Below are 20,021 nucleotides of genomic sequence, written 5' to 3' on the forward strand. Positions count from 1 at the left end.
ACTTGTAGAGGGGAAGGGAAGACCCAAGGATAGAGCCCAGAGGCCGTCAAAGCTGCAAGAGCAAAGACACAGATGTGCCTACACTCCATCTTCCAAAACTGGATGGGCAGAGAAATTAGTGAAAGGACGGAATATGGGGTAATGAGTGATTCCTGCAGAGGGAGACAACTCACCCAGTCTGGGACACTTGGCCTCTCTCCCTCCCAGAGCTCAAGAACCAATGAAATTCCCAGGCTGCTCAGGAAAATGAAATTTGCCAGAAAAGTTTTATTTACATCTTATTTGGGGAAAAAAACACATGATTGAGCAATACTGAGAAAATAATTCAATGAACAATAAACAATCCACTGACATCCAACTTTCCAGAAATATCAGATCTCTGCTCTTCCCCACCATGCAGAAACAGGGAGAAAATGCCTCCCGGGGCAGCAATTTACAGAATAATCCCAGTGTGCAACAATGTGAACTGAGCCCCTGCCTGAAATAGGGATCGGGAAATCCAGGTAAACTCTTTGGCTCAGTAAAAGCCTCCTCATGACAGAGGGAGCTGGGATGGGATGGGAGAGTGTCAGAGAATAATGCAATACAGTAATAATAATAATAATGTCACTCTCCTTGTGCCTCCATCCTCCTGAGACACACAGCACACATGTAAATAGTGGTGCCACTTGACTCCCTAGGGCATTGGGAGTTTATTATCCTCATGGTTCTTCCTATCTCTACAGATGCAGAGAGAGGAGGGGAAGTGGCTGGCACTATTCTGTGTGGTGTTTCATGTGACATGTTAGAGAGTTCCTGGTTTTGTACCTTTCCCCACAGACGGAACATTGATAGGGGCACTCTCCCGTGTGCCTTCTCCAATGGACTTTGAAACCAGATTTACTTTTGAAGCTTTCCCCACAGCCAGGGCAGGTATAGGGTCTCTCTCCTGTGTGGATTCCCCGATGGTCAGTAAGGTGATGGCTGTGACTGAAGCTTTTCCCGCAGTCGGGGCAGTTGTAGGGTTTCTCTCCTGTGTGGATTCTCTGATGTATAATAAGGTCAGAGGTGGAAGCGAACTTTTTTCCACACTCTGGGCATCCATAGGGTCTCTCGCCCGTGTGAGTCCTCCGATGTCTAGTGACATGCCCTCTCTGAGTGAAGGTTTGTCCACAGTCAGGACATTTATGGCATTTCTCTCCTGTGTGGACTGTCTGATGTGTAATAAGGCCTGACCTCTGACTGAAGCATTTTTTGCAGTTGGGGCACTTATAGGGTCTCTCTCCTGTATGGGTTCTCTGATGTCTAATAAGGATTGATTGGTCATTGAATTGTTTCCCACACTCAGGGCAGTGATAGGGGGTCTCTCCCGTGTGGACTCTCAAATGTCTAACAAGGTGTTCTTTACAACTAAAGCGTTTCCTGCACTCAGCACATTCAAATCGCTTCTCCTTAGTGCAGGTTCTCGGCTGGATCATGGCCTCATTAGGTTCTTCCAAAACTCCCCCTTGGCAAGTGGATTCACCCAGTGTCTTCCCTAGGGAGCTTCCCTGCTGCTTCTCTGGTCTGCACTGTGTTTCTTGGGCTTGTCCTTGCACAGGAATCTGAGAATCATCCCCTTCACACCTTCCCAGTAACATCCCCTTTGGTTCCATTTGCTCAGGACCTGCTGGACAAGGATTCTCTTCACTGCTCTCACTCACCATCTCATCACCTGTTGAGACAGAGAGAGAGAATCCGCACAGGAGTCAGTCCCTGTGCCAGGAGAAAGGGAAGGTGAGAAAAGGGGAACAGGAAAGTGGGGAAACAATCCAAAATAACTACTGGGAAGACAGACAAATCAGGTGTTGAATCCCACACAAACCCTTCCCTGGAAGAAAGAGAGAAGGGAAAAATCAGCTACCAACCTTTACTGTATTTGCTGTTTTTCAAGATGTTGCGCATGTCTATTTCACTTCACGTCTATTCCCTTTAGGGGTGTGCATAACACTGTATTCAGAGAGTTTACGGTAGTGGTATATGCGCCATGCATGTCTTCATACATCCAGCTGAGGGAATGAAGGGCAGATATGCCCAGGGCATCATCTCAGTTCATTTGCACCAGCATCCTAACATAATGGACTCTGAAGCAGAAGGGAGGAGGGCGGGTGGAGGAAAAGACATGTGCAACTCGTCCTGGAAAACAACCAGTACCGGTTGTGACGCTATATGGATTATGGGTGACCACTTATAATATTATCGATACCAGTATTACAAAATTGCAACGAATCATTTATCAGATACGCCATATAAGGTCCATGTAAGTTATCAGTGGAAAAGTTATGATTTGCTAAATATGATAAGCTTGTTTCCATGTATGTCTCATCTTTGCATCGTGAGTTATAAATACATGTGGTATAGTGATAGCTCAACTTGTGCTGTGTATCTAGGTGACACGCCCAGACAGACTGGTATCAGCACTATTCAGCCTGCTTACTGGACTATCAAGGGCAATCAGCTGTACTATGGACCCATTGAGAGAAGGCAGGGGCTACACCTATGAGTCAGCAGGACATGTAGGGACATGCCTATGGACAGGGGACTCCAAGTACCTTTCCATGCCCATGTGCTTTGAGTTTGTGTTTAGGACAAAAGATGTAAAAGCCACATGGCAGAGAATAGAAAAAGGCAGGTGCATCACCTCCATTTTGTCTTCAGTCCTGCTCCTCACCTCTGGAGTAACTTCTCTACAAAATAAAGTTTTGACTGATAGACTCATTCAGGTTTTAGATGTGTTCCAGAGGAACTTTTGAGCCAGTAAACGCACCAGTGTTGCTAGGACCCTAACGTGTGGCATCAGAAGTCATATAGTATCTCTTTGTATTGACCATTTAACAACTCTCTTATTGTTCTTTTCTTTTCTAATAAATCTTTAGTTTTAGATACTAAAGGATTGGCTGGCAGCATGGTATTTTGGGTAAGATCCAAAGTAGTATTGATCTGGTAACGTGGCTGGCCCTTAGGGAATCAGAAGAACATTTTTTATAGTGAATAGAGTTTTAAGTAACTTCTCACTTTACAGGACTTTGCTGACTGGGAGCCAGAGACTGGACTGGCTGAAAAGGGGCTGTGTGATGGCTGCTTTTTTTTTTAAATCTTCTTGATAACTAGTGTGGGGGATCAGGAGCACAGTTTGTGACTGGTTGGTGAATCTACCTACAGTATGTTAACCACTAGTTTGGGGAGAATCTACTCTCTTCTTTGCAGCCTGCCCTGACTTTGGCATTTTCAGTGTGGGCTGCCCTAGGCACCCCGGGTCACATGGGTATCTAATTTTTTTTATCTTTCAGTGATTCCATGTGTCTATTCCACTTCAGGTGACCTCCAAGCAGTGTTCTGTGGAGGAGGGTTCAGAGTCTATCTGCAAAGCCACTGCAGACCAGCCTTTCCAAAGCTAGCACAGTCTCTGGAAGTGGCTGAAGTGGCACAGTGCTTGGGAACAGTGTGAATTGAAGACCAGGTCACTACCCTGCAGATATCTGGGATCGAAATATGCTTTAAAAAAGCTGCCGAACATTCAGTCAGTTGGAAGGTAGTTTTAACTTTGCAACATCATAACTTGTAGTGATATGAGAGGTGATCCATCAAGAAATGCACCATAAGAGAACCTCCTGCCCTTTCATTCTCTTCACGCAGGAAACAAAGAATTGAGGCAAAGACTGAAACTGTTTTGTCCTGTCCAGATAAAAGGCAAGGGCATAGCAGACATCCAGCAAATGCTGTTTTTCCTCAAGCTTACATGAATGTGGCTTGGGGGAAAAGGGAGGTAAAAAGATGGTTTGGTTGAGATAGAAATCGGTAACCACCTTCGATAAAGAATGTTGGATGAGGCCTTAAAGCAACTTTATCCTCATAAAAATAGTGGAAAGAGAGGTGGGGGAAGGGGTATGAAATTCATGCTTGTGGTTTCCAAACCCTTCTAGTGGAAGCAACTGCCACTGGAAAGGCGACCGTAACTGATAAATTAGGCAGGCCACTCGTCTGGTATTAAACCAAACAGTCCTGTTTTTCTCGGGTGTGTTCTCATCCAGTACTCAGCCAAAACTGGTTTTGTCCAGTACCAGATGGGGGATGCCATTCTGAAGAGGGTGTTGTTCTGCCCCTGACAGCATGACCTTAGACATAAGGTCATGCTGGTGGGGGCGGGGCGGCGGGCTCTTAAAAATTCCACCCCCCATGTGGCGTGAGCTCACACACACCATGCATGAAAAGATACTCTGGTGGGCATGGGGTCATGTCAGCAGGGACAGGCTCATGATGTTTTGGGACGTACCGGAACGTCCCATATTCTGGAAGCACGCGAGTGGCCACCCTAAGATTAAGTACTGAAGAGGACAAAAAGCCATCGGCTCAAAGGGAGAATCCCTGGAAGAGACCATACTAAATTCTACTCTTAGGGTGTGTTGGCTTCACAACTTGAGAAAAGACTTGTGAAAGAAATAACTAATCTTATCTACAGAGCATGTCTTCACAGCACAGCTAGTTTGAGGTATAACGTGAGTCTTACCCTGAACTCAACTCCCACCCACACAGAACTCCTTTGAAAACAGTCTGGAGAAGCCAGCCTAGAGACTGGAGGGATGCTGCATGGGTTCTAGTTCAGCTATTGCATGTACCCGTATGATACGGGGTTCATCTGCAAGATCATGGAGATCTATGTCTAGATCTACCATTGTGGTATCATCTCCATCGAATGCTCTATTTTGTCACTGAAGAATGTAATGGAGAGAATCTAGATCTCCCTCTAAAGTAAGAAGTATAAGGTTCTTCTTCTGAATCCAATGATTAATATGGGCAGTCAGTTGCCACCAGTGGTGTGATACTAGGAGGAATCACTGGAGTACAGCCTCTGGAGCTGTGCCTGTCGGCAGAAGGTTTAAATGTCAATACTGATGACTTGAGTCCTATCAGAACCATCTGTGTACAAGAAACCAATACTGGAGGCTTCAAAGGTACAGAGGACCCCATGGCTGATGGTATCGGTCCTACAGACATTCTAGCCAGTGCTGAGGGCAGCTCTGGCTGTAATAAAGGCTGTAGCCTATGAGTAGTCAGAGTTGGGTCTTGTAGCAGCCAAGGGGAATCCGGGACCAACAGAGCAAATCTCATGACATCTCAATAATATTTTGGCAGAAGTTCATGATTCTAATAAATTGTCAGAGCCATTCTCAAGGATACCTGCACTGGTCCTGGAGTCAATGGCTGTATTTCCTGCCCTGATTTCACTGTTGGTACTGGGGAGCACCTAGTCTCTACTTGTGCTGTAACCTGACAGTTCCCATGAGGACTCTGCTGAGGCTTTTCAGTTCCCAGAGTCTGATTCTGAAGAAGAAAAGCTCGTTGATTTATAAGTCTTACCCTGAGACTAACTTACAGCTCTTACAAGACATGGTGGGAGAAGGGGAACAATTCCTCTTCTCTTGTGTCTGTCTGACTTCAAGCCATGAGGTGAGTGAGAAAGATCCACAGGAGAACTCCTGTCCTAGGACAAAGCACTGGACTCCAGACAACTGAGGTCTGAGAAGGGATGCACAGCACGCTCCATATGGTAATATTTTACTCTTATGTCCCTAGATTTTTGTGTTCTCCTCTTGAAAGATCTACAAATAGAGCACATGTCTTTCATTTGCCCCTCAGTGAGGCAAAATAAACAATGAGTGTGAGGGTCGTTCAGTGGATCAGACACCCTGCAAGAGACAGTGCTGAACTCCAGGAGACTTTGGCATAACCAAGCCCTCTGGTACCAAGTAAAAGAGCCCCAGAGAAAAACAAGAACAAAAGCTTCATAAAATAAGAAATAAACAAATATCTGGTGGGAAAAACATGGCTAAAGAAGAAGCTACTAGAACTATTTATATGGAGAAAAGGTTTACTCAGAAGAAAAAAAGGGAATCCATGAACAACAGCTAATGGAGAGCTCCGACCACCAGACACTGGTGGTGAGAAGGAGCTGTGAGGCTGCTGGGGTGGATACATGAGGACATGCATGGCAAACTGACAGGTACCACCAGGGAAAGCTCTCTGGCTACAGATCACTAAGCATTCACACACCTGGAAGGAGAACACCCAATTCTTCCTCCACATCCCATCTGAACACTCAGGGGGCAGGGAGCTACTGCCAGGTGTCAGTCAGGATGCGTGGAAAGCCATGAACTACATCTGCCAGGAGGACACGACACCTGCTAGGCACAATCCTGACCTGGGGGCAATAAGTTAGAACTGGAGGAGCTCAAGGGGCCTGCGTGGGAATCTCAGCACTTTAAGTCAATGAGGGATGGTTTCCACATGCGTTTAACCAATCTCTCACCTCTGGGAATGTTTCTCTGGATCTCTCTAGCCTGGGACCCCTGGAGATCAGGGACCCACAGCTCTTCCCCTCGGTCCAGCTGGGAGATCACGCTGGGCTTGGGAATTGGAAAATCTGCTCCGGGAAAAGAAATTAAATGAGATTAGAGTTTTACTGTTGTTCTGAGACAGCTGTTTCCAGATGTGCTGTGTAGGTGGATGCCCTTGTATACAGCAAAGGGATGGGAAAGTGTTCCTCGAGACCCTTTGGGGAGGGCAGAAGGGGATTCAAGGATCTCCACACACTGGGGGATTTTATGACTCTGGCACAGCATCACTGTGCAACCTGTTTACACTTTCCTAACCCTGCTGAGCCTGGGACTAAGGAGCTGATCCCTCTGAAACCTGAGCAGAAGGCAACCTGGGCACTTCAAAGATGCCCAGTTTCTAACACCAAAGGCACAGGAATCCTTACCCAGTGAGGTCATATTCCTGTAATTCTCCTGCATGATGTCCCCATACAGAGCTCTCTGACCCAGGTCCAACAGTGCCCATTCCCCCTCAGAGAAATACACAGCCACCTCCTCGAAGGTCACGGGCATCTGTATCAACAACAAGAGTCCCCCACTCAGAACCTGCTGCCCCAGCCACCGCCCCCCAGGTTCAGTTGCAGAAAGAGCTGGGAACATCCCCCTCGGCCACAGAGAGCAGGAACATTCCTCGGGGGGGGATTTTGGAAAGATTAGATGAAAAGCATGCTGTTACTGTGGTGCAACAGCAATGACCAGAGCTACTGATTTTATCATGGATCTCACAGTGTTTATCTAGGATTTGAAAAATTTCTCACCATCGCACCATTCCTGGCAGTGAAATCGCACATTTTCCCTTTTTCAAAATGGCCACCTTCTCCCGTTGGGAGGAGGGCCGGAAGGTAAAATGCCCTTACTCAAGATGGCCACCACTGCCCTACCCTTTGGCATGTGGAAGGCAGGCTGCCCCTAGTGAAGGTGGCCACCAGCTCCCATTGTTTTCATAGCATCATAGAATCGTAGCACTAGAGGGGACCTCACAAGGTCATCTAGTCCATTCCCCTGCATCCAAATTAAATATCCATAGAATCATAGAATATTAGTGTTGGAAGAGACCTCAGGAGGTCATCTAGTCCAACCACCTGCTCAAAGCAGGACTAACACCAACTAAATCTCTTAAAAACCAGGCCTTAAAAATCTCTAAGGATGGAGATTCCACCCCCACTCCCCCAGGTAACCCATTCCAGTGCTTCTACTAGTGAAACAGTGTTTCCTAATATCATAGAATCATAGAATATCAGGGTTGGAAGGAACCTCAGAAGGTCATCTAGTCCAACCACCTGCTCAAAGCAGGACCAATCCCCAACTAAATCATCCAAGCCAGGGCTTTGTCAAGACTGACCTTAAAAACCTCCAACCTAGACCACCCCCACTGCAACTTGAGACCATTGCTTCTTGTTCTGTCATCTGCCACCACTGAGAACAGCCTAGCTCCATCCTCTTTGGAACCCCCTTCAGGTAGTTGAAAGCTGCTATCAAATCCCCCCTCACTCTTCTCTTCTCCAGACTAAATAACCCCAGTTCCCTCAGCCTCTACTCATAAGTCATGTGCCCCAGCCCCCTAATCATTTTCATTGCCCTCCACTGGACTCTCTCCAATTTGTTCACATCCCTTCTGTAGTGGGGGGACCAAAACTGGACACAATACTCCAGGTGTGGCCTCACCAGTGCCGAATAGAGGGGAATAATCACTTCCCTCAATCTGCTGGCAATGCTCCTACTAATACAGCCCAATATGCCATTGGCCTTCTTGGCAACAAGGGCACAGTACTGACTCATATCCAGCTTCTTATCCACTGTAATCCCCAGGTCTTTTTCTGCAGAACTGCTGCTTAGCCAGTCTGTCCCCAACCTGTAGTGGTGCATGGCATTCTTCCTTCCTAAGTGCAGAACTCTGCACTTGTCCTTGTTGAACCTCATCAGATTTCTTTTGGCCCAATCCTCCAATTTGTCTAGGTCACTCTGGACCCTATCATAGAATATCAGGTTTGGAAGGGACCTCAGGAGGTCCCCTAGTCCAACCTCCTGCTCAAAGCAGGACCAGACCAAGTACCGTCCCTTATTTTTGCCCCAGATCCGTAAATGGCCCCCTCAAGGATTGAACTCACAACTCTGGCTGCACCTAGTGAAGGTGGCAACCCGCTCCCATTGTTTTCAGGGAGGCTGAAGCCAGGCTTTCTTGGGGAGACGTGATTGGGGCTCTGCGGTTGGCAGACTGTGTACATAGCTATGAGAAACAATTGGAATGTGTGGTGCTAGAGGTGGGGACAGGAAGAAGCAGGTGGATGGAGTGTGTGTGGGAGTGAGCTGGGCAGACTGGGAAGGTCACAGGGGGCATGTGTGGAGGGGCAGGATGCAGAGGAGGATCCTTAGTAATGCATGTTGGGGCTGGTAAACTGAGGAGGGATGCGGGGGACAACAGGGAGTCAGTCTGAGGGGGGAAAAGGGAGATATGTGGGATAGAATGAAAAGGGTGCTGGTGGATGTGTATGTGGGGAGAGGAGCTTAACCAAGGACTGTGCAGGGTCATGGCGGGGGGGGCGGGGGGCAGGCTGAGGAGGACACAGAGGGATGCACATTGGGGGAGGTATGACTAACTGGGAATTTTCTGTAATATTTTCATGACTCCCCTGTGCGTGCCTCAGTTTCCCTCTCTGCTTTACATTGCTATCCAGTGGGTGCAGGAGGGTTAACGCTGTTCCTGGAGCAGCAGAGAAGACATGCGGGGCCAGAGAGGGGGTTCAACCTCGCTGTCTAGGGTGGAATGACTGATCACTAAAGGGCTGGCTGGAAACCAACCCCCAGATCAATGGAGAATCCAAAAAGACAGTGGGAGCCCCCGGGGCTGGGACACTCACCCCGGCAACCAATGACCCAGAGGAAGGGGATTTCCCCCCATGGCTGGGATGGGAAGCTGAGCCGAGGCCCCAGAAAGAGAACAAAGGGGAAAGGTGTCAGGTGGCCGTGTTAGGTGCTGCCTTCTGGAGACACAGAGCTCTCGCCTTGGACTGACAGAGAGTATGTCTACACAGCAAACAGAAACCCACTACTTGCCTGTGCCAGCTGATTTAAGCTCACGGGGCTTTGGCTAAGGGTCTGTTTCATTGCTGTGTAGATTTCTAGGATCGGGCTGGAGCCCCAGCTCTGGGACTCTCCCACCTCACAGAGTCCTAGAGCCCAGGCTCAAGCCCAGATGTCTACACAGCAATGAAACTGCTCGACAGCCCAAGGCCCATGAGCCCGAGTCAGCTGGCATGGGCCAGCTGCGGGTGTCTAGTTGCTGCATAGACACATCCAAAGAAAAAGAGCCAGTAATGGAATGCATCACAGCTTGGCTGGCTGGCTGACTGCACTGGCTTGGCCAAGATGGGCTATGGCTTAACCTTTGGTTCTCTTTGCTAACCTTGTGGGCTTCCCTATGCTGGGTCCTAGCGGGCTAATAAACCCTGCTCTGTTTGGAAAAGGCTGCCGGGTGTCACTGCAAATCCTGGCTGAGGTGCCTTGGGCCCTGCAGAGTGGGCAGGTTTCTGCCCAGGAGTCTGGCTCCTTTGGACTCACTGGGCAGAGCTCATGGCTGGAGCCCAGACACTTGTTCTTGGAGGCACTGAGGCCATTACAAAAGGGTGGGACCTCTTGGTGGTCTGGGCTACTGAGCGGGGGCAGGAGGCAGACAAAGGAGGTCACAGGGGAATGTGTTTGTGAAGGGGTGGGGGCAGACCAAGGATTGGACAGGAGGATGCATGGGGGATGAGTGGGAGGTGAAGAGGCAGACTGAGCCTTGATGGTGCACAGGGATGTGTGTGTTGTGGGGGACTGGCAGGAGGTAGCTGGAAGAGGCCTCAGGGAGATGTGTGTGTGCGGGGGTGGGATAATCAGCAGGAGACAGGGAGGAGTGGTAAATATGCTGGAGGGTAGGGACAGGATACAGAGGGATACAAAGGAACCTAGACAAATTAGAGGATTGGGCCAAAAGAAATCTGATGAGGTTCAACAAGGACAAGTGCAGAGGCCTGCACTTAGGAAGGAAGAATCCCATTCATTGCTACAGACTAGGGACTGAGTGGCTAGGCAGCAGTACTGCAGAAAAGGACCTAGTGGTTACAGCGGACAAGAAGCTGGATATGAGTCAACAGTGTGCCCTTGTTGCCAAGAAGGCCAATGGCATTTTGGGATGTATAAAGAGGGACACTGCCAGCAGATCAAGGAATGTGATCATTCCCCTCTATTCAGCATTGGTGAGGCCTCATCTGGAGTACTGCGTCCAGTTTTGGGCCCCACACTACAAGAAGGATGTGGAAATATTGGAAAGAGTCCAAGGGAGGGCAACAAAAATGGTTAGAGGGCTGGAGCACGTGACTTATGAGGAAGGGCCCAGGGAACGGGGATTATTTAGTCTGCAGAAGAGAAGAATGAGGGGGGATTTGATAGCTGCTTTCAACTACCTGAAAGGGGGTTCCAAAGAGGGTGGATCTAGATTGTTCTCAGTGGTACCAGATGACAGAACAAGGAGCAATGGTCTCAAGTGGCAGTGGGGAAGGTTTAGGTAGGATAGTAGGAAAAACTTTTTCACTAGGACGGTGGTGAAGCACTGGAATGGGTTACCTAGGGAGGTGGTGGAATCTCCTTCCTTAGAGGTTTTTAAGGTCAGGCTTGACAAAGCCCTGGCTGGGATGATTTATTTGGGGATTGGTCCTGCTTTGAGCAGGGGGTTGGACTAGATGACCTTCTGGGGTCCCTTCCAACCCTGATATTCTATGATATGGGAGGCAAAATGAAGAGGATGCAGGGGAATTTACTTGTTGGGGGAGGTGGGTAGCAAGCTGAGGAAGGTGCTGCGGGCGTAGAGGTTCAGAGACACACTGGGGAAGAGAGGGAATAGGCAGCAGGTGGAATTGCTCAGTGGTTTGAGCATTGGCCTGCTAAACCCAGGGTTGTGAGCTCAATCCTTGAGTGGGTCATTTGGGATCTGGGCCAAAAATTGGGGATTGGTCCTGCTTTGAGCAAGGGGTTGGACTAGATGACCTCCTGAGGCCCTTCCAACCCTGGTATTCTATACCCCAAAATAGGTTGTGTGTGCCCCTAGGTAAATGACCGGCCTATTGGTCCCTTAATTTGTCCTCCCCAAGGTATACATTTCCAGGGTTGTTAAGGAAAACGCTAAAGGACACAGATATAACCTTCAGAAAAAGTAATTGACATGGGCCATATGCTTTCCCAAACAACAACATATCTTTTTATTAAACTAATAATCCCTACTACAATCTAATCTAGAAATAGAAAATAAACACAAATCCCTTACTACAAACTATGAAGCATTGAAACTGAAATAGCATACAATTTAAATTATTCTAAGCAAAGCACTTTGCTACAAATGGCCAGTGTGTAACAAATTGCTGACAGCAGTTCTTAAATTGCTTCAAAGTTTACATAGTTAAATTGCAGTCAGTAACACAATTTTATGCTTATACTCTACTATAATTAAAAAAAATAGCAGGCTTACTTTATAAATCCGTTAGTAACCCTTTAAATCACTAAAAGAAAAGGAGTACTTGTGGCACCTTAGAGACTAACAAATTTATTTGAGCATAAGCTTTCGTGAGCTACACCTCACTGTAGCTCACGAAAGCTTATGCTCAAATAAATTGGTTAGTCTCTAAGGTGCCACAAGTACTCTTTTTCTTTTTGCGAATACAGACTAACACGGCTGTTACTCTGAAACCTTTAAATCACTGTTATTGCTTTATAAACCCTTTGGTATTTTTCTTTAATCGCTATTGCTGTTCAACCCCTGGTCAGTCAGTTTTGCTCCGTTCCGGTTTTCTCTCTCTCTCTCTGCAGCACCTTTTCTAATATGTTTCCAGTAGCTCCTCTTTCGCTTCCTCGGCTGGCCCCTAATTTGTCCCACTTTTCCTGACTGTCTCTCTCTTTCTTTCTAATCCAAATCCTCCTGCATGCTGGCTCTCTTCTAGTATAACTTTCTAGTCTTAGAAGCAATTACCTCATTCGCAGATGCTCAGTATTAACCACTATTTCAGAGCTGTGATTGATAGCTCTGATGTTTAGGACAAATTTTAACTGATATGAGTGAGCTGTAACCAGCCAGCTGATCAGCTAATAAACCTGCTTCCTCACCCCATACTCATGCTCAGTAGCTACTAATTTTGCACATGCTCACTACGACTCTTTACCTCAGAGGTGTGATTCTGTCCATACACACACACTCATATCCAGCTCTTTGCCAGGGCACCATCTTAGAAATTATGGACTTTTTGCCAATTAGCTGAATTTTTCACCCTATCTCAGTACTGAGCATGCTTAAAGTCGGCAGCATAGGGTGGAGCAGCTCTTGTCCCTTAGGGAACGGATGGGTAGGATCCCTGGGGGACTAACATGAAGGGGAAAGGAGTCCAGGAGAGCTGGCTGTATTTCAAGGAATCCCTGTTGAGGTTACAGGGACAAACCATCCCAATGAGGCGAAAGAATAGTAAATATGGCAGGCGACCAGCTTGGCTTAACGGTGAAATCCTAGCAGATCTTAAACATAAAAAAGAAGCTTACAAGAAGCGGAAGGTTGGACATATGACCAGGGAAGAGTATAAAGATATTGCTCGGGCATGTAGGAATAAAATCAGGAGGGCCAAATCGCATCTGGAGCTGCAGCTAGCAAGAGATGTCAAGAGTAACAAGAAGGGTTTCTTCAGGTATGTTGGCAACAAGAAGAAAGCCAAGGAAAGTGTGGGCCCCTTAATGAATGAGGGAGGCAACCTAGTGACAGAGGATGTGAAAAAAGCTAATATACTCAATGCTTTTTTTGCCTCTGTCTTCACTAACAAGGTCAGCTCCCAGACTGCTGCGCTGGGCATCACAGCATGGGGTGTAGATGGCCAGCCCTCTGTGGAGAAAGAGGTGGTTCGGGACTATTTAGAAAAGCTGGACGTGCACAAGTCCATGGAGCCGGACGAGTTGCATCTGAGAGTGCTAAAAGAATTGGCGGCTGTGATTGCAGAGCCATTGGCCATTATCTTTGAAAACTCGTGGCGAACGGGGGAAGTCCCGGATGACTGGAAAAAGGCTAATGTAGTGCCAATCTTTAAAAAAGGGAAGAAGGAGGATCCTGGGAATTACAGGCCAGTCAGCCTCACCTCAGTCCCCGGAAAAATCATGGAGCAGGTCCTCAAAGAATCAATCCTGAAGCACTTACATGAGAGAAAAGTGATCAGGAACAGTCAGCATGGATTCACCAAAGGAAGGTCATGCCTGACTAATCTAATCGCCTTCTACGATGAGATTACTGGTTCTGTGGATGAAGGGAAAGCAGTGGATGTATTATTTCTTGACTTTAGCAAAGCTTTTGACACGGTCTCCCACAGTATTCTTGTCAGCAAGTTAAAGAAGTATGGGCTGGATGAATGCACTATAAGGTGGGTAGAAAGTTGTCTAGATTGTCGGGCTCAACGGGTAGTGATCAATGGCTCCATGTCTAGTTGGCAGCCGGTGTCAAGTGAAGTGCCCCAGGGGTCGGTCCTGGGGCCGGTTTTGTTCAATATCTTCATAAATGATCTGGAGGACGGTGTGGATTGCACTCTCAGCAAATTTGTGGATGATACTAAACTGGGAGGAGTGGTAGATACGCTGGAGGGCAGGGATAGGATACAGAGGGACCTAGACAAATTGGAGGATTGGGCCAAAAGAAATCTGATGAGGTTCAATAAGGATAAGTGCAGGGTCCTGCACTTAGGACGGAAGAACCCAATGCACCGCTACAGACTAGGGACCGAATGGCTACGCAGCAGTTCTGCGGAAAAGGACCTAGGGGTGACAGTGGACGAGAAGCTGGAGATGAGTCAGCAGTGTGCCATTGTTGCCAAGAAGGCCAGTGGCATTTTGGGATGTATAAGTAGGGGCATAGCGAGCAGATCGAGGGACGTGATCGTTCCCCTCTATTCGACATTGGTGAGGCCTCATCTGGAGTACTGTGTCCAGTTTTGGGCCCCACACTACAAGGATGTGGATAAATTGGAGAGAGTCCAGCAAAGGGCAACAAAAATGATTAGGGGTCTGGAACACATGACTTATGAGGAGAGGCTGAGGGAACTGGGATTATTTAGTCTGCAGAAGAGAAGAATGAGGGGGGATTTGATAGCTGCTTTCAACTACCTGAGAAGTGGTTCCAGAAAGGATGGTTCTAAACTATTCTCAGTGGTAGAAGAGGACAAGGAGGACAAGGAGTAATGGTCTCAAGTTGCACTGGGGGAGGTTTAGGTTGGATATTAGGAAAAACTTTTTCACTAGGAGGATGGTGAAACACTGGAATGCGTTACCTAGGGAGGTGGTAGAATCTCCTTCCTTAGAAGTTTTTAAGGTCAGGCTTGACAAAGCCCTGGCTGGGATGATTTAATTGGGGATTGGTTCTGCTTTGAGCAGGGGGTTGGACTAGATGACCTCCTGAGGTCCCTTCCAACCCTGATATTCTATGATTCTATGATTATCTGTTCTGAAATAGTGGTGAGGCAGATAAAATGGAGGCTGGAGAATTTCTCTAGTAGCTGGGGACATGTAATTTGAGAGGCTGTGACAGGGTCCCTAGAGTACTTGCTGGACTGTGCGACTGATGAGCCCTCTGTTCCACCAACCTGGACCGCCTCTCACTCTGTGATACCGATGTCAAGCTACAAACATCTGACAGGCACTGCACTTACACCGACATCCACAGGCAGGGACATACTCAACTGTGTTGCATGAACAATCTCCCAGCCACTCATGAACCATCAATAGAGAGACTCCAGCCAATTCCCCCCAGCTCCGCAGTCTTGCATTCCCGACTGTGTAGATAAATCTCTGCATTGAGCATCTTTACATAACTTTCATATGACTTTGTATTATGCCTTTGTTTTCATAAAACTTTGTATCAGATCCTGTCAGGGTTCCCTCCCCACTCTGAAGTTTAGGGTACAGATGTGGGGACCCGCATGAAAGACCCCCTAAGCTTATTTCTATCAGCTTTGGTTAAAACTTCCCCAAGGGACAAATTCTCCCTTGTACCTTGGATTAGGTAAATGCTGCCACCATCAAGTGTTTTAACAAAGAATCAGGGAAAGGACCACTTGGAGTCCTATTCCTCCAAAATATCCTCCCAAGCCTTACACCTCCCTTTCCTGGGGAGGCTTGAGAATAAACAAGATGAGCACAGACCAGCTTTGGTTTTTTTAGGACACTAAAAAGATCAGATTCTTAAAAAAAAAAGAACTTTATTACAAAGAAAAAAGGTAAAAGAAGCACCCCTGTGAAATTAGAATGGGGGCATTTCATGCGGGTCCCCACATCTGTACCCTAAACTTCAGAGTGGGGAAGGAACCCTGACAGATCCTTATATATAAAACTTTGTATTGAGCCTTGATATAATGTTAAAAAAATGTCTTTTTACTAGGCGTAGAACAAGATTCCCCCCCACACACCCCTTTTAATCAATTGCCCTGTTGTATGAACGAGGTGTGAATGAGTAAAGGCGTGGAAGGCAAGTACCTCCAGACAACTGCAACAGTTGGAGAGGGGATGGAAGCCAGACCCAAAAACAATAAAACTTGTCAAGTGGGCTCACTAAAGAAGAGCAGACATATTGGTGGCTTTGGGGGTTAGAAGCAAGCAACTTCTTTTGAAAACACCCTCTTTGAACAGCATTGGGACAACATCCAGAAGGAAGCAGCACAAAGGACTAACGGACACAGATACAGATTTTGAATCTGGTATATAGATTTACATGAGAGGGAAGCTGCTATAAACGTGAGGTGTCTTGCAGAGGACCTTGGGTTTTGTCTTGTCAACATCTGAGCATCGATCCAGATCAACAGAAGCCTGGCTCAACCCCTCCCCCATCTAACTCATCTGGCCAGTGAAGTTAAGGGGAGCAACTAGTTGGTAACGACAACAAGACGGAGTGTGTGTGTGTATGTGAGATGCATACGATATATATTACACTCATGCAATGATACAGTGTTGATTGATACATGTATTACCAATAAATGTGGTGTTTTGCCTTATTCCCCCTGAAAAGATCCTGTGCAGTACTTTAAGTACAACAACTGTACTGTCTTGCACTGGTCAGAAGCCTGGTCAGTGTAAGTTCATTACCTAGTTCGCCACTTTATCAAAGGAAAGTGGAAATGCACCAGCTTTTGTAATCTGAGATTTCCCAAGAATTTTAGACACACACACTGGTAAGGATAAAACATTAAAATAAGTCTATTAACTACAGAAAGGTTGTAAGTAGTAGGCATAAAGGTCAGATAGAGTTAACTTAAGAAAATAAAAAGTAAACATGCATTCTAAATCCTAAACTTTTAGTCTAAGCAAGAGTTGTATCAAACAGCTTTTCTCATTCTGACAGATGGTAAAAGCAGGTTACAGGTCCTCAGTACATTGGCTGAGACTAGCCTTCCAGCCTGGGGCCAAACTTCCTCAGTTCAAAGCCTTTGTCTTTCAGCCATGCTTCCAGGTGTTGAGATGGGGATGGGGGGGAAGGAGTCAAGTGATGTCGTCACTGCCTCTCTTTTATACTTTCTTCCAGCTTGCTGGAAATATATTTGCTGTAATGTGGATTAGTTTTCCACTATGGCGTACGTGCCTTCTCTGGGCTATGGAATCATGTGTTGAAGACTGATTAACCTCCTGGGTATTGATGGCTACTCCTTTGTTGTAACTGAAAGGCCTATTATGGGTGATCCCAACCTCACAACATATTTCAGTAACACATATGGCAATCCCTCACATACAATGCTAGCACATACACTCCAACAGGGTATTAATGTTCAACAGATTAAGGCTTTTAAAATGATATCTTACAAGGCATACTTTGTACAAAACATATCCTACTCATATCACAGCGGTGAATATGGGGGTGCCAGGGTGCTACCTTGAGGTAAAGAGTGCCTCAGAGGCACACTGGTGAAGGCATAGGCAGCATACTGAGAAGGATGCTGGATATGTGTGTGGGGGGAGGGAGGGGGAAAGGAGAGCGAGGAGATGCATGCTGGGGAGGGGAGTGGGGACAGGCGACTGAAGTGTGTGTGGGGTATTTTATTGCTTAAAAGCTGGTGATATTCAGGCCCATCTCCTGACATTAAAGGCTTCCAGCAGGAATTTCATTTACTGGTCTCCCCTCTGTATGTCCTGCTCCCTCCCCTTCCCTTACCACCACACATTCAGGCAAAGCTCCCCTACCACCCACACAACCCCCTGATAATCCACTACCTGAGCCGAGTCCACTGCAGCCATTTCCCTTCCCTGGCCCCTGGGGTGATGTGACAATCTGGAGCAAAAGGTGGCTGTTACTCTGCAGCCTGTCAGAGGGCAAAGGGCTGGGGAGAGGTTTCAGAAGGGGCTTTAGTTCATTTCACAGACACGCTGGACTCTGCCCTGCTGGGAAAACCCTCAGCCATTTCAATTGCCCTGTTGTCCTGGATCACCCTTGGAATTTGCTCCCACTATTATTTCCATGCACCCCCATCCCCCAGCTGAATGTGCAAATGGCATCTCTGTGCACAGGAAAGCCTCGCAAGGGATTCCCACATTTGGGGGCGGGGGGTGCACATTTTGCCTCCGAATTTTTGGGAGTGCCTGTTTTCTTCGGGTAGCCACTAACCCAGCCCTCCCCCGCCTTTCCTTAGCTCTTCTCACTGGGGACTTTCAAAGGGCTTCACCCACATTCACCCCCTCGGCCCCTGTGCGGTGGGTCAGGCTCAGCCCAGAGCCCTGCCCTGGGGCAGAGGCAGCCGAGATTGATCCCCTGCGCCCTTAGCCGGAGCTCCGTCACCCGGAGAGTTCGCAGCGCTTTGCGCCCATCCCCGGGTCTCCCCCCTCACCTGCAGGCTGGCCCCGAGGGGCGCTAGGGAAGGGCTCTCCCCGCACACACCCCGCTGGGGCGCAGCAGCGGCTCAGGGCTCCCGGCTCACAAAGCAGGAGGCGATGGCAGGGCGGGTCTGAGCCAGGACGGGCACCGCGCAGGAGCCGGGTCGGAAATAGCTCCCGGCTCTGTGCGCAAGGGCGCCCCGCCCAGCCTCCCGGGGGGGCGGGGGGGAGCCTCTCCCCAGCGGGGGCAGAAGGTCCGTGCGGGGGAGGTCTGGCCAAGCCTGACAAGGGGAGCGCCGAGCTGTTCACCCGCCCGCACTGCAACGGGCGGCGATTCGCGCCGGACGGAATCGATCTCTCTGGCTGCCGCTTGCAGGCTGAGCGCTCAGCCCCTTGGCTCAGCGTGCGCCTGCTGCGGGGCCGGGTGATGGCGCCTGAGGCCGTGAAGGACGTGGCCTCCCTCTGCTCTCACCCCCACGCCCAGCCGGGACCTGCCCCAGGGGCTTGTGGCGGGGAGAGGCTGTGGTGCAGGAAATGCAGCGACAGGGCTTGGAGGGGAGCAGGATCGGGCCCCAGCGAGGGGTTCTCCTCTGCGCGTGGGCAGAAGGGGAGGGGTGAGCAATAAGGAGATGGAGGGGGATAGTGGGCAATGCAGGGGCACCCTTTCAGAGTTGTAGCCTAGGGTGCAACTTTAACCATGATCCCTTTTTCTTTCCCCCATCACAGTGACCTTATGTCTACATCGTGGGGGTCAGGCTACAGAGCTGTTTAATTGTGGAGCAGACTTTTGGGCTTGGGCTGGAGCCCTGGCGCTGGGACCCTCCCACGTCTTAGAGTCCTGCCAGCCTGAGCCCGAACATCTACATTAAACAACCTAAATTAAAGGTTTCAGAGTAGCAGCCGTGTTAGTCTGTATTCGCAAAAAGAAAAGGAGTACTTGTGGCACCTTTGTTAGTCTCTAAGGTGCCACAAGTACTCCTTTTTACAGTAATTAAAGAGTCGCATAGCACAAGCCCAAGGCAGCTGATACAGGCTAGCCATGTGTGTTTAAGTGCAGTGTAGACATACCCACATGTAACCCTTCTGCCCGTCAGAGTTGGCAGCAACAAGGGCCGGGTTCAATATCTAGGGGATCCATTCCAATAACACAATGCAAACCGGCTCGAGCCCCCACCCAGTGACCTGGGACAAATATATACCACCCCCGCTGGGCGCCTCCAAGAGGCAATACTTCCCCTCTCGCAAGCACATAGTCTGAGTGTAGCAAAAGCCTTTTAATAACAGAGAGAAACAATGTGGCATTATGTTTGGGAAACACCACCAACAGGATTCATAACAAAACCCACGAGCAAAAACCCACCCCAAGCAAATTGGGGCATGCCCTTTTCCCTTTGGTTCTTGAGTCCAGCAACCCCAAATCACTCAAAGTCCCAAAAGTCCAATGCCCCAAAAGTCTCTGTCCCTGGTCAGGGCCGCCCCAGAGTTCGAAAGTTTATCTGCGGAGCTTTACCTCCCAACCTGGGTGGAAATGGGACGGGGGTAAGAGGCACCTTACATGATCTGAAGCTGACCGCCCCACGAACTCCTTCGCTCGGCTGCGCTCCGCTCTGCCAGTCGCCCCACGAACTCCTTCGCTCAGCTCCACGGCCCACAAGCAGCTCCTGCCATCCACAAACTGCTCCACCAGCCGGTCCACAAGGCACTCCAGCCAGCCCGCCAACTGCTCCACAATATATCTTCCAGCTCCCCCACTACTTAACACAACACTCAGTGATTTCAGCTCTT

At 48.5% G+C, this 20,021-nt stretch overlaps 1 protein-coding gene across 4 annotated transcripts; it reads right to left on the bottom strand.

The window, feature by feature from the left end:
* Window positions 1-247: 247 nt before the first annotated feature.
* Window positions 248-18,681, bottom strand: LOC125621807 (zinc finger protein 311). 4 transcript variants are annotated; one of them, XM_075119400.1, is made up of 5 exons: window positions 18,251-18,681; window positions 17,640-17,746; window positions 6,779-6,905; window positions 6,326-6,439; window positions 248-1,693 (listed from the first exon to the last, which is right to left on the bottom strand). In XM_075119400.1, the coding sequence occupies exons 2-5, from the start codon at window positions 17,661-17,663 to the stop codon at window positions 756-758; spliced, it is 1,203 nt and encodes a 400-aa protein (XP_074975501.1). In that variant the 5' UTR covers window positions 17,664-17,746; window positions 18,251-18,681; the 3' UTR covers window positions 248-755. The 4 variants fall into 4 exon arrangements, with proteins under 4 accessions (XP_074975501.1, XP_048675085.1, XP_048675086.1 ...); XM_048819128.2 differs by having other exon boundaries at window positions 17,640-17,697; window positions 18,251-18,322; XM_048819129.2 differs by lacking the exon at window positions 17,640-17,746 and having other exon boundaries at window positions 18,251-18,390.
* Between the last annotated feature and the right edge of the window lie 1,340 nt (window positions 18,682-20,021).

This window comes from Caretta caretta, chromosome 14, assembly GCF_965140235.1.
Source record: "Caretta caretta isolate rCarCar2 chromosome 14, rCarCar1.hap1, whole genome shotgun sequence".
Classification (NCBI taxonomy): Eukaryota; Metazoa; Chordata; order Testudines; family Cheloniidae; genus Caretta; species Caretta caretta.